The sequence below is a fragment of the Caretta caretta genome, chromosome 2, assembly GCF_965140235.1.
Source record: "Caretta caretta isolate rCarCar2 chromosome 2, rCarCar1.hap1, whole genome shotgun sequence".
Classification (NCBI taxonomy): domain Eukaryota; kingdom Metazoa; phylum Chordata; order Testudines; family Cheloniidae; genus Caretta; species Caretta caretta.
The window spans coordinates 90401817-90414926 of record NC_134207.1 but is presented as its reverse complement, the minus strand read 5'-3'; the positions used below and the strand labels follow the sequence as shown (position 1 = coordinate 90414926).

At 36.6% G+C, this 13110-nt stretch overlaps 1 protein-coding gene across 4 annotated transcripts in view; it reads left to right on the top strand.

Annotated features, from left to right (window-relative positions):
• The window catches only part of PIEZO2 (piezo type mechanosensitive ion channel component 2), a 465759-nt gene that overhangs the window by 330823 nt on the left and 121826 nt on the right, over positions 1 to 13110 (top strand). For 3 of the 4 annotated variants that reach the window (XM_075125317.1, XM_075125315.1, XM_075125318.1), the window contains exons 8-12: positions 2056 to 2218; positions 6452 to 6571; positions 9371 to 9409; positions 10934 to 11072; positions 12715 to 12857. In XM_075125317.1, coding sequence (XP_074981418.1) covers positions 2056 to 2218; positions 6452 to 6571; positions 9371 to 9409; positions 10934 to 11072; positions 12715 to 12857 — 604 coding nt within the window. The remainder of the gene's footprint in view (positions 1 to 2055; positions 2219 to 6451; positions 6572 to 9370; positions 9410 to 10933; positions 11073 to 12714; positions 12858 to 13110) is intronic. The other variant, XM_075125316.1, reaches the window with a different exon arrangement.

Genomic DNA, 13110 nt, shown 5'->3' with positions numbered 1-13110 from the left:
GCAGTAGAATATATGTTGTAGGAATCATTTCTACACTGGCAGAGAGATAAAGTAGATGACCTAAAGTAACAGATCTTTTCTTTTCCTGATTTTAGTATAAACTAAAGGTTTCTATTGACTTCAGTGAGAGTTGGATCATGACCTGAAACAATGATACAGTTGTGAAGCAAAGTTGGTGTGATTCAAAGCTGTACTTATAAATAAAATGTTAAAATAATAGAGAGAAGAGTGTAGCATAAAATAAAGGAGAAAGATAGAATGGTGGGAGCTGGATGTATCTGATCAGTAAGAGAGAAGAAATGCGAGTTGGTTGAGAGACTGGGCAGAAGGCGACAGAGGATGTTCCACTATTATAGTAGAAATATTAACATAACACAGTTTAGCATATTTTGCAGTTAAATAGACCTGAACCAAATCACCAGGTCCAAATGTGCTTGAACTCAGAGGAAGTTTGATTCTGGTCCATATCCAAACCTGGCTGCTCAGGCTCCTCTCTAGTTACAGCATTTTATTTTGTATGCAGAATTCTCTTTTACTTTTCCAAGCAGTGGTATCCACCCAAAAACTGTAAAATGTCTTAAAGTTTATAGCAACTGGCTCATGTTAGCTATCAGAATGAGAAATGACCACTAAGGAAATTGTTTAATAGAATATGTTAGAACACCAGACTTAGAGATTTCTTACTAGTGATTGATTGCTGTTACACCCATATTGCTAATCCCTAGTAAATGAAAAGGTATGAACTCTCGCCTTTTCAATTCTCTTCCTTTCATAACCTCAAAAAGACACACATCAGACAGTACATTTCTGTGGAATTATTGTGTTGGTTGAAGTCAGAAGGTGAGGAATGCAATAATCCTGCAGAAAGTCATTATCTGGCATGCCTAATTGCCTAATTAGACATTAAAAAATACAGTGTATTTAAGTGAATAGAGATCACTGCTTAAGTCTTCCAAAGAAATCATAGCTCTGCCATCTTTAGTTAATCTTTAATTAAATAGTGATAAACCATGGTGAAGACTTTAATAACTCTGCTTTAGAACTCTGCAAAATATTTTAAACTGTAGAGACTAGATTAATTATGGAGTTTTCACCAGTTTTGGTGTGAAATTTCTAGCATCTTGCTTTAAATTTTAATTGTATAAAATACAGCAGTTTTCTTGTTTGAAATAATTTTCAATCTGCAAATAGCCATTCTTACCTGCCAGAAATTTTTGTGAGGGCCAGGCCAAAGCAAAATAATACTTTAAAAATACTTCTCTGAGATGCTTCATGTTTTCTTTGTGGAAAACTTCACCTATGTTATTTTTCATAAGTAATTTCACAAATAACTTTTCTTGTGCTCCCTCTAAAATGTGTTTCTTGAGTGGCTTCACTTTCCATCAGTTTTGAATTCAGATGGACTATTCATTTGTGTAAAATTACCCATGTATATAAGTATTGGGAGATTGAGGCCTAGGTTTTTAGGACAGTGCATTAAAATTCCTAGCTGTTACAAGTTCTGGAGCCTCAGTAGATATTACTGAGAAGAGTTACTCTCCAACTCTGTCCTGGACAAAGTGACTAGAATGATGATGTGAGACTATTTACTAATTTGTTATGAATCATAACTTACTAAATGTTAAAGGTTGGACCCAGGGGAGTGGCAGAGTGCTGCCATGATGTAACATGTGGATTTGCCATGAAGTTTTCTTTTTCATTTTCTTCAGGCCTGAGTCTACAAGGGTCAGGTCCCTGGTAGTTTTTTCATTGGAACAGAGAGGTGCAAAGACATAATGTCCTTATTTTCTGTCTTGATATTTAAATAACCCTCCCTGTTTTGTACTCACTAAATGTTGGAAAATGAAAATGTTGACTTTGACCTGCATTTCAGTTAAGACTCTTTAAGCAAATAAAATTTTAATCAGATCAAACTGTATTAAAGTCAATGTTTCACAAGTAGACAAAATTAAACAAAATTAAGAAAGATAATCATGTATCTGTTAATTTCACTTTTAAAATGTTTTAAAATTCAATATTTGTTCTCTAAATTTTTTTCTTACTCTTTTTGAACAGGTTATTTGGTGTCACTTCAGTAATTAAAACCAACTGCTCAAGCACCTGGAAGATCATAGCAAACCAAGACCTCGTCTGGTATCACCATGCCAATCCCATATTACTGCTGGTGATGTACTACACCCTGGCAACTCTTATTCGCCTTTGGCTACAAGAGCCCATTGTAAGGCTCTTCCCACTTTATTTTTTCTTTCCACTTTATGAAGAGAATAAAGCCGCCAGAGTAGAATTTTTCTAATGCTCACTAGTGATTGTAAGATTCTCAGATTGTTACTGGCATTTGCAAACAGTAGAACAAAATTTTTATGTGAGGCAAGCTGCTGTCTTAAATACACTCTTTCTGATAAGTCCCTCCAGCTCTTACATGGGTAGTCCTCCTAAAGTCAATGGGACTACTTATGTGATTAAGGGCTACAGGATCAAAGACTTGGGTCATATCTACACTACCTGCTAAATCGGCACAGCTGTGATCAATGCAGTGGTGTTGGTTTATTGGGTCTGGTAAAGACACACTAAATTGATGGGAGAGTGCTCTCATATCAATTTGCATACTCCACCTCCCTGGAGCCAGAAGTTATGTCGATGGGAAATCGTCTCATGTCACAGTGTAGACACCGATGTAAGTCGACCTAAGTTATGTCGACTTCAGTTACATAATTTGTGTAACTGAATTAGCATAACTTAGATCGTCTCACAGCATTAATGTAGATCAGTCCTTAGCTTACTTTTGAATTGTGAAAGTCTGTGTGAATATTGTCTACAGTAGGTAGGGTTGTTGGGTTTTTTTTCACAATGCAAAGCACCATAAAGTCACAGCAAAATGAGCAGTAAGTGCAGCACACAGGAGTTACTCTGTGTTTCATGGTCTTTACACAGCCTTGAAAATTTCCTCATACCAAAGGCAATAAAGAATGAAAATTTAAAAGCAGCCTCAAGGGTTCGTTGCCCAAAAACCAAAATATCAGCTGCAAGCTGGTGCAGGATACTGTAAGACATACATAGTTTTGCCTAATCTTGCAATTTTATCATGAGTCTAGCAACATTTGGTGTTTTTCTTAAAGCCCCAAGTCCAGGATTCATGTGATTATGTGAACATCTCAGCTTCCATTTTTTTAAAAAGTAAAGTTCATGGTAAGATAAATGCTGTCTTTGTACTATGACTTCTTTTTTGATGAAGAAGATACACCATTACAACATCTGTCTATAAAATGATATGTTCTGGTTTCTAAATCTTAGCGGCTTTATAGACTGTTTTGCTATGGATGGTTTTCACCTTTGATTGTGCCATGGATCAGGGATTGGTTTTTCTTTTTACTTGTTTTGTCTTAGAAAATTTTAGACCAAATTCTATTCTCAGTTACACCAGTCTAAATCCACTGTAATTCCATTGCAGTCAATAGAGTTCCTTTGCATTTATGCTACTTTAATGGAGATCTGAATTTGGTCCTTGTCTTTTATTGTAGCTGCCTATGTCTTCTGTTTTTACAATCTGAAACAATGTCAAAGCAGCATAGTAGTGAGAATCTCATCTTTAACTTATGGTACCTCCTCTACATTATTAACCAAGTTCAGAAGGCAAAGATGATAAATTTGCTGAATGGGTCAATCTGAGAGCAGATGCTATATCTCTGTTCTGATTAATGCAGCTTCAGAAAAATGCTCAAGGAATTATGCCCACATTTGGGTCCTGAGTTTTCAGGGTGAGAAAAAGTACTCAAAAAGGAGCATAAGTGGGATTTTAAATGGTGCATGATTGTGCTACTTCTGCGCAGAGATGAATTTAACCCTCAGTCCTTACTCAAAAAAATTCCCATTAAAGTTGTTTGGAAGTTTTCTTGAGTAAGGACCTCATGTTTGGGCCCTTGAGTCCTGCAATAATTTAATAAAAGAAGAAGAGCCAATTTATCTCTTCTGACTTCAGTGAAGTTATATCAGGAATCAGTTTATTCACTGGATAATATTTAAAATATAAATCTAGGGCCTGACTCTTCACTCGCTCACTTTGATGTTAATCAGGAAAAACTTCACTATGAAGCTCATGTGAGAAGAGAACCAGGCCTCTACAATGCTGTTTGAGTTAATCTAGTGTGGATGATGGGGGTTGGGAGAACATTGTTAGTGCTACTCTTAAACTCTCCTGGAGCTGTGCACTCAACCATCGTAGTTGCTTGTATGGTGGGAGAACTGGAAGTGTTGGACAAGTCAAAGGCAGCCTAGAATTATGAGATTGCTAGATATGAGACTAGCAATATGAGACTGCTAGATAATGCTCTTCTTGACCTCTTTTTCCTCATCCTTGAAATAGATTAAACAAGACACCATTTCCCACCCACACCCATCGCCACCTGAAGTTCATATAACTTAAAATCATTATCTCAATACCTCAGTACACTTAGTGTTTGTGTGGTCAAATCAATGCCAAACAAAATGTTGCTGGTAAATGTTTCATTGTGGGCCACTTTTATATGAAAACTTTCAATATATGAAAGTGGCATAGCAAATGTAAGCCTCATAATTAGTTTATTTTACATTTGTTAAAATTTGGTTTGGAATATCCTCTACATTCTAAATATAAATATACATACATGTGTGAAATGTGCTGCTATGCTTTTGAGAAGTAAAAATAAATTAATAACTACTGCTTATTTAGGCTGAGCTTTTTAAAAAGAGGAGCTTAATATGAAGCTTGCAGAGTGGGTTTTTCAAATCCACCTAGATTATTTGGGCTCCTTACTCCCATGGGCAGATTTGTAATCTCAGCTCTATTTCATGGGTTAGACTTCAGAATAAGTGGGCTGATATAGAAGGGCTGAGAACCTCACAACCCCTATTAAAGCCCCACTTTAGAATCTTGGTTTTGAAAATCTTGGCCTGAGAAAGACGACAAAAGTAAAATTTTGTGCTATGCTGTTTCAATGGAGTCAGCAGATGGAGCTCAAATAAACTGACAAACGTTGTTCCCAGAGCCGAGTGGATATTGGTTATGATACTGTCCTCTTTTTTTAAAAAAAAAAGAAAGGGAGTAAATCAAAAGCCAATTTAATTTAGGCTTCATTTGAAACAAAGAAATAAAATATATCTATTAAATAGAAAGAATAAAATGGGAAGAAAAAAATTATAGAATCTTAGAATATCGAGGTTGGAAGGGACTTCAGGAGGTAATCTAGTCCAACCCCCTGCTCAAAGCAGGATCAGTCCCCAACTAAATCATCATTTTTCATCCTGTTGAGCCAGACCATTGAAAGTGAAAAAAATATGAAAATTACTTGACTAGATCAAAATCTGTTCTAATTTACATCAGTATAAATCCTGAGCAACACCACAGAAGTCAATGGATACTCTGGATTTTGGTTGCAATTTAGTAAAGCACTTAAACATACGTTTAAGTTCCATTGAGGCCAGTGGGACCTTAGCGTGTGTTTGAAGTTAAGCATGTGCTTAAATGCTTTGTTAAATAGGGATTGGTTTTCTGAATTGGGGCCTTACAGCAGTATAAATGACAGCAGAATTTGGCTTAATACTTAGTGTAATCAACTCTCTAAACTGCCTGCTATTTAGCCAGGGCTGATAGAAATTACATAGAGATGAAGTATGATTTAGGGTAACTATAATGTTAGTGCATCAGCAATGCAGAATCAGACTGTAATGCTTCCTGTTTGTCAGACTCAAATGCTTATTAATAGAGTGCTTTTCCTGACAGGATAACCCACTTTACAGCATGTACACTCTCTCCTAAAAATCCTTAATTTTGCTATTCATGGTGAGATTAAAACCTAACCACTAAGAGGTAGGGGATTGGAAGAAACTTCCCATTGGGCATGTGATTCCATAGTTGTCCAAGGTGTGTTTTTTAGATGTTCTGAATCAGTTCACTGTTCTGATGCATTTACTGTGCTACCATATATCAGGAACAGGATTTGTGTGTTATTCTGTAGTCTTTGAATATGCATTGCTTATGCCCGGAAAATATTTTTTTCTTTTAATTTATTGCTCAGTATAGCAAGTCAATGCTGTTCCCACATTCAAATATACAAGCAGCAGAGAGCTTTAATTTCAGTAAATCTAGCTTTAAAATGATTACATATCTGTATTATACTTTATGGTTTGGTTTATACTATAAAGCAGGATGTGGAAGTCTGGTTACTTATGGTATCCTGTAGGAATCAGGAAACATCTTGATATTGATGGGTTTAGTAATTATAGAATAGCTCTGTCATCATTTTCTGAAAATGTCATACTAATAAAAAGCATTCATCATAGATACAGTACATTAAACACTAGACAATATTTCAAGGCATATAATTTAGAGGAAGAACAGCATCTAGGTACCATAGTGTTACTCTTAGAAAATCACGGTTTAAGAATTACAACTATCCTTGCCATTCCCATTGTTTAGGAAATGGATGATGAAGAGAAATCTGGTATCAGCGAAGAAGACAAAGAAACAGACTGCAACCCATCCTCAAGGAGACGAAGTTTGTGGTATGCAAGCCACTACACAACTGATGAGAGAAAAGTAAGACCTAGGGGAAGGTTTCCCTACATCAAAATGTTTCAAACATGCAGTTCATTTTATTGTGGTAGCTTTGTAAGTAACGTATTACTATTTGGGGACATAGTGGTGTAAGTTCAAAGTAAAAATGTGTGAGTATGTAATTGGCATGACACCAAGATTTTGAGGTAGGGAAAGGAATGTTATTATTTTGTAAAACTTAGAAGAAGAAAAACAAGGGACGGTGCAAGGAAGTGAAAGCAGAATGTTTCCTGTGTTTCCAGCTTCCAAAACAAAAAGATCCAGGATTAGAGTCTCTCCTTTGCTGGGTGGCTCTATGGACAGGAGAGCAGGGAGGGCTGTCAGGGAGCCAGATTCCTGCAATAAAGGCTGATCTATCTAATGACAGCTGACTAGGATCCCTAATTAGTGAGGCAAAGCTGCCGTCGCCCTCCCACAACACAACCCAGCCTGCCACCAACATGTTCCTTTTCTTCCCTGTACACCCCTATGCTAGGGTGGGGAGGGTAGTTGGTGTAGAAGCCAACTCCACCAGCTTCATGGCACCAAAGAGTCCCCTTCTCCTTGTCCACTAGGGGAATTCTCATATGGCCAGCTGCCCCCAGATTTTGACTCCAAAAAGTATTAGGGTGAGCCTTAAATTAGCATATCCAATCCCCACGAGTACTGTGATGGAAGTAACAATAACAGTAGTAATAAGAAAAACTGCTCTGAGTGAACTGGACACTGAACTATAACAACAGACAGATTGCTATATTCCCGTATCCAACAATTGCAGTAGTAACTTTAGTACTTCTATATGCTCAGCTGGTATTAGAAAAGCCAGCGAAGACATACGTTGGAAGTATCTCCAACTTCATACTGTTTGATCTGGAATGGCGATAACACAAGCCAACAAAGGCAGTTAAAAGATGTGAAATGACATATATGGTATCACAAATTTCAGACAATTTGTATTCCAGAATGCTTTACAGAGTTGTGGTAGTGTACATTTACAAAGTGAAATGATGACCGCGGGAAAGAACATTTAAGTAACAAATGAAGTGGAGAGATACAGGAGTTCAGTTCCAGAGTGCAGGAGCCGCAGAGAAAAAGACTCTTAAGTTGACAGCCCTGAGATGTTAAGGGCAAGATGAAGCATGTGTTCAATGAGGGGAAGGAATAAAGAGGGGAGAACAGGAGGACAAAGTCTTCTAGATAGGAACAATTCCATGGAGGATTTTATAAACAAGAAAGATAGTTTTGAACCAGATCCTGAAATGAAACCGACCAAGTGGAGTTGTTTGAAAATGTTTGCATGTTTTTAAAGAGGGGTAGTATTCTACACTCGCTGGATTCTAGAAAGCTGGGGCTTGGGGAGGCCATTGAAAGGAGTCTAGGTGAGAGGAGCTGAAGGCATGGAAGAGGGTTTCATCAGAAGTGGAGCTGATCAGTGTACCACATCAGTGTAATATGTGGACAACAGGTGATAGAGACATTCACACACATAAGAATAGAAGGAACTAGAATAGATTGCATTGCATTTGTTGAAGGATCTATTACCCAAGAGAAGCACTAATGGTTTAGAGTACACAAAGGGGCTGCCCCAGTCATAATTGTTTATTATAAAAACTATAAAATATATATACTACTATAATACAGTTGTAGACTTTGCTCTGTCCTATTGTAAGGCCATGGTTCTCTACAAAGTTTCATGTAGACTTAAAAGTCTAAGACAGTAAAAGTTGATTAATGTGGTGGGGTTATTGTGCTTCACACACTGCTTTCATGTCACAGAGCAAGGGCCCAACCCTATCAGCCTAACTCAAGAGGGCCACTTTCATAAATAAAAACTGAAAAAAATGGGTCCCAACGCTTGCTTTCTTTTAAAAAAAGAACCAAGAACCAACCAAACAAAAACCTTCCACTATATTCTGGGCTTCACTACATGTGGTGCTGATTACTTGTAGAGAAATGTGTCTTCTTATCCAAAAGATACATCTTCTATAAGCCAAATGTAATCTTGGGAAAGCCAATATGATGCAGGAAGATGAGTTTGTGTATTCTTAACAAATTTTAAAATACTGTAGTTACAATATTTTCTTCTTCTATGAGTCACATCTTAAAGTCTTTTCTCAGGCAAAATTCCCATTGATTTCAAGCATGAGCTTTGCCTGAGAAAAGATTGCAGCCTCTAGCCCTATGTAATTATTATCTATCAAATTTTCAACAAATAGAAATTACTAGAGTGTGTTTTGATGATCTCTGTATCTCTTCATCTACTGCTTCATATTATATCAATAATTTTTGCTGAATGATGGAGGGCAGTAATTAGATGCCGTTGACAAAAATGTAGTGCTCTTCCAGTAATTTAAATTATATTATTAATACTTTGAAATGTAGGTATAACATTTGTATGCTAGTGTAATAATTCTGTTGACAGTGATTTTATACTTATAGAAATTCTAATGATCGTTTAAAAAAGCCTTAATTTTAAATGTCTCATTGGAAAGTCATTTGATACTAACTGTAATAACATATTGATGAATTCCCATGGCCATCACATATAATTTCAATAGAACATTTTCAGTTGTGATTTGGAATTAAGACACTTAAAAATAAAGTTATGCCAATAATTATGCTAAAATGAATGCTGTTTTATTGGGCATAATATACAATTCTGCTGACTCTTTAAAATTCTTACTGAATTTCTTAATTCAGATCTGTTGAGAGGGTTAGCAAATATGCATGCATCTATTAAACTTATTACTGCTTGAGCTATGCTTCTTCATTAATAATCTGTCCTTGCATTGCTTTTTACAGCTTCTGTCAATGACTCCAGATGAATACAAGCCATCTGATGTTAGTATACTATTAGTCTTTGCAATTTATTTGTATTCGTATCGATGGTGTATATATGGATTATGCCATATGCCTTACAGAGATAAGTTTACATGAAATTTTAAAATGTTCTGATCTTTTTATTAGCCTAGCCGTTATATTACAACCTTGATTATCCAAACCTACCTGTTGTCTAAAACAGGATCATCTTCCCATTGTCTGTTAATTACATTGAGAACTTCTTTGATTATCCAAAATCTTGATTATTTAAACTTACTAAGTATCAATCATGACATTAGAACATTTGAGGTTGTATTAACTGGCAAAAGATCTTCCTTAGTTCCTTGTATTTTAAAGAAAACATGCAACTCTGCTTTTCTAACATAAGCTACCCTAAAATTTGGTTTAATTCCTTCTTTGTGATGTGTTTTTAAAGTGTTCATGTTGAATTGCTGAGGTCCAGCAAAAATGACCACATACCTGAGTTGAATATTAAAATGGTGGAAAGTATGAAACTTTATTTGAACAGGCAACAAACTAATTAGCCCAAAGGTAGGAAATCCTAACAGATTCTGAAGAGGGAAATGCTCTATTTCAGTCCCATACTCTAACAAATGGAGTTGCAGGTCTCCTCCTCCATGCAGCCTGGAAACAGCTGTAACTAAACCTGAATATGCCCCCTGGCCTTGTGACATCTACTGCATCAGGAAATCACATGATATATTTTGCAATGAGATTGGGTCTGTAAAACTGGCCCATCTGCATTGGTCAACTGCTAGAAACCCTTGCCAAACAAGGACAATGGTCAACAACACGTTGCAGAAAGGAAAGTTCAAATAGTGGCATAAACATTGAGTAATAAACAACTGTAACAAACACAGCTAATTTTACTAATTGTAACAAATGCAGATCACCCTACTGATTTAAAAATGCAAATCATTTGTACCCATCATCTTCATCAGTACTGGAAATCTTTAGACAGAAAATTAACCTTGAAAAATATCCAGCCACAAGACTGCCTCAAAGAGAGGGATAGGACTCATGGCTATGGCATAGAACTAGTGAGAAGATCAGGGTTCTTTCATAGCTTGGCCAGAGATTGCCTATGACACCTAACAGAAGTCTCAACCTTTCCATGCCTCCACTGGTGTGTCTTTAAAATAGGTGTAATGCCTACCTCACAGTGATGGTTTGAGGATTAAGTAATGTTTATAAAGAGCTTTGAGATTCTTTGATGGGAGTTACTGTAGAAGTGCAAAGCACCACCATCGTTATTATTACTGTTTTGTTAAAGAAAATATAACGAAATCAGTGTAATAATTCTTTTTAGCATAAATTGGTCTGCTAAAATTATTCTTAGGACAGTTGTGTTGACATCATGTGTAATGTGTGATTGTTCAGTATATAGAGAAACCTGCTGAAATGATTTCATTAAGTTTATTTCATATTTTAAAAGCAATACCTAGTGAAAGTTAGTAAGTAGCAGTTTCACTCACACAGAAGCTTTTCTAAAAGGAATGCCTTTCTCCAATCCTCGTTTGGCAGGTCCTGCTCGTAACAGTGAATGGGACTCCTGTAGATTATCACACCATACACCCCACACTTCACTTGGAGAATGGCCCTGCCAAAGCTGATATGTACTCAACCCCACAGTACAAATGGGAGCCATCAGATGACATGTCAGGTAGTAACATGAATTATTTGGGAATAAACTTGCATGTTTGGTACTTTATTATTTACTCTATAGTTAGATTCTTTGCCTTGTGCATTTTTTGTTAAGCAGCTTGGCATAAGGATTTAAGAAACTGTTAGAACAAATTGATAAATTAAACAGCAGTAAGTCTCCAGAACTACATGGTATTCACCCAAGAGTTCTGAAGGAACTCAGATATGAAATTGCAGAACTACTAACTGTAGTATATAACCTATTGCTGAAACAAGCATCAGTACCAGAGGGCTGGCAAGTAGCTAATATGAAACTCATTTTTTTAAAAGAGTTCTAGAGGATTATTCTGGCAATTACAGGCTAGTAAGCCTAACATCAGTACTGGGCAAATTGGTAAAGATCAAGATGATCAGAAACGTGGATGAACACAATTTGTTGGGGGAGAGGCAACATGGCTTTTGTAAAGGGAAGTCATGCTTCACCAATCAATTCGAATTATTTGAGAGTGTCAGCAAGCATGTGGATACAGGTGATCCAGTCAATACAGTGTACTTGGATTTTCTAGAAAGCATTTGACAAGGTCCCTCACCAAAGGCTCTTAAGGAAACTTAGTTGGCATGGCATAATATGGAAGGTCCTCTCAGGGATCAGTAATTAGTTAAAAGATATGAAACAAAGGATAAGAATAAATGGTCGGTTTTCAGAATGGAGAGAGGTAAACAGTGGGGTCCCCAAGGGAATTGTACTGGGGCCAATTCTATTCAACATACCCATGAATGATCTGGAAAAAGAGTGAACCAGGAAGTGGCACAGTTTGTAGATGACACAAAATTATTCAAGATAGCTAAGTCCAAAGCTGACTGCAAAGAGTTACAGGGGGGCTCACAAAACTGGGTGACTGGCCAACCAACTGGCAGATGAAATTCAGGGTTGAAAGGGGCAAAATAATGTGCATTGGAAAAAATAATCCCAAATCCACATGTATAATGTTGGGTTCTAAACTAACTGTTATGACTCAAGAAAAAGACCTTGGAGTCATCATAGATAGTTCTTGGAAAACTTCAGTTGAAGGCCCAGCTGAGGTAAAAAATACTAACAGGATATTAGGAACTATTAGGAAAGGGATAGAAAATAAGACAGAAAATATCATAGTGCCACTATATAAATCCATGATAAACCCACAACTTGAATATTGTTTCCAGTTTTAGAGACCCCATCTGAAAAGGGATACAGTGGGAATGGAAAAGGTTCAGAGAAGGGTGACAAAGATGAACCAGGGTCTGGAACGGCTTCCATACAAGAAGAGACTAAAAAGAATAGGGATGTTCATCTTAGAAGAGAGATGATTAAAGGGAGGTATGATAGAGGTCTATAAAATCATGAATGGTGTGGAAAAAGTGAATAGAGATGTGTTGTTTAGCTTTTCCTACAATGCCAAAACCAGGGGTCACTCAAATTAATAGGCAGCGGATTTAATACAAACAAAAGAAAATACTTTTTCACACAATGCCCAATTAACCTGTGGAATTCATTGCTAGAGGATGTCGTGATGGCCAAAATTTACTCAGTTTGTGCAAAGACTGTAGAGTTTTGAACTGTGTGTGCATGCGCTGCCATTAGACTTATTTGAATTGCACTGTAAGAATCTTTTTTTACTTAGAAAAGAAAGAAGAGGAAGATGAGGAAGAAGAAGAGGAGGAAGATATTCAGGAGAAAAAAGAAAGTGTTAAAATACATGCCATGGTCTCCGTCTTCCATTTTATCATGAAACAAAGTTACATTTGTGCTCTGATTGCAATGATGGTAGGTATGAAAGACAAAAATAATTGAGTTGGAGTACTATACATAATCTAATTATAGATGTCATCTAACTCTGGAAATGAGCTTTTGCCACCTTATTGACAGCATAAATATATTTATCTTCAAAATGTCTTGGTGAAGGGTGATTTGTCGTGTTGATTTTTCATTGGTGTTTACTTTAATGTTGTAAAATCTGGACCTGAGCTTGAATCCGTTGGATGCATGTGGTTTAATAAAACATTACCCCTCAAATTAT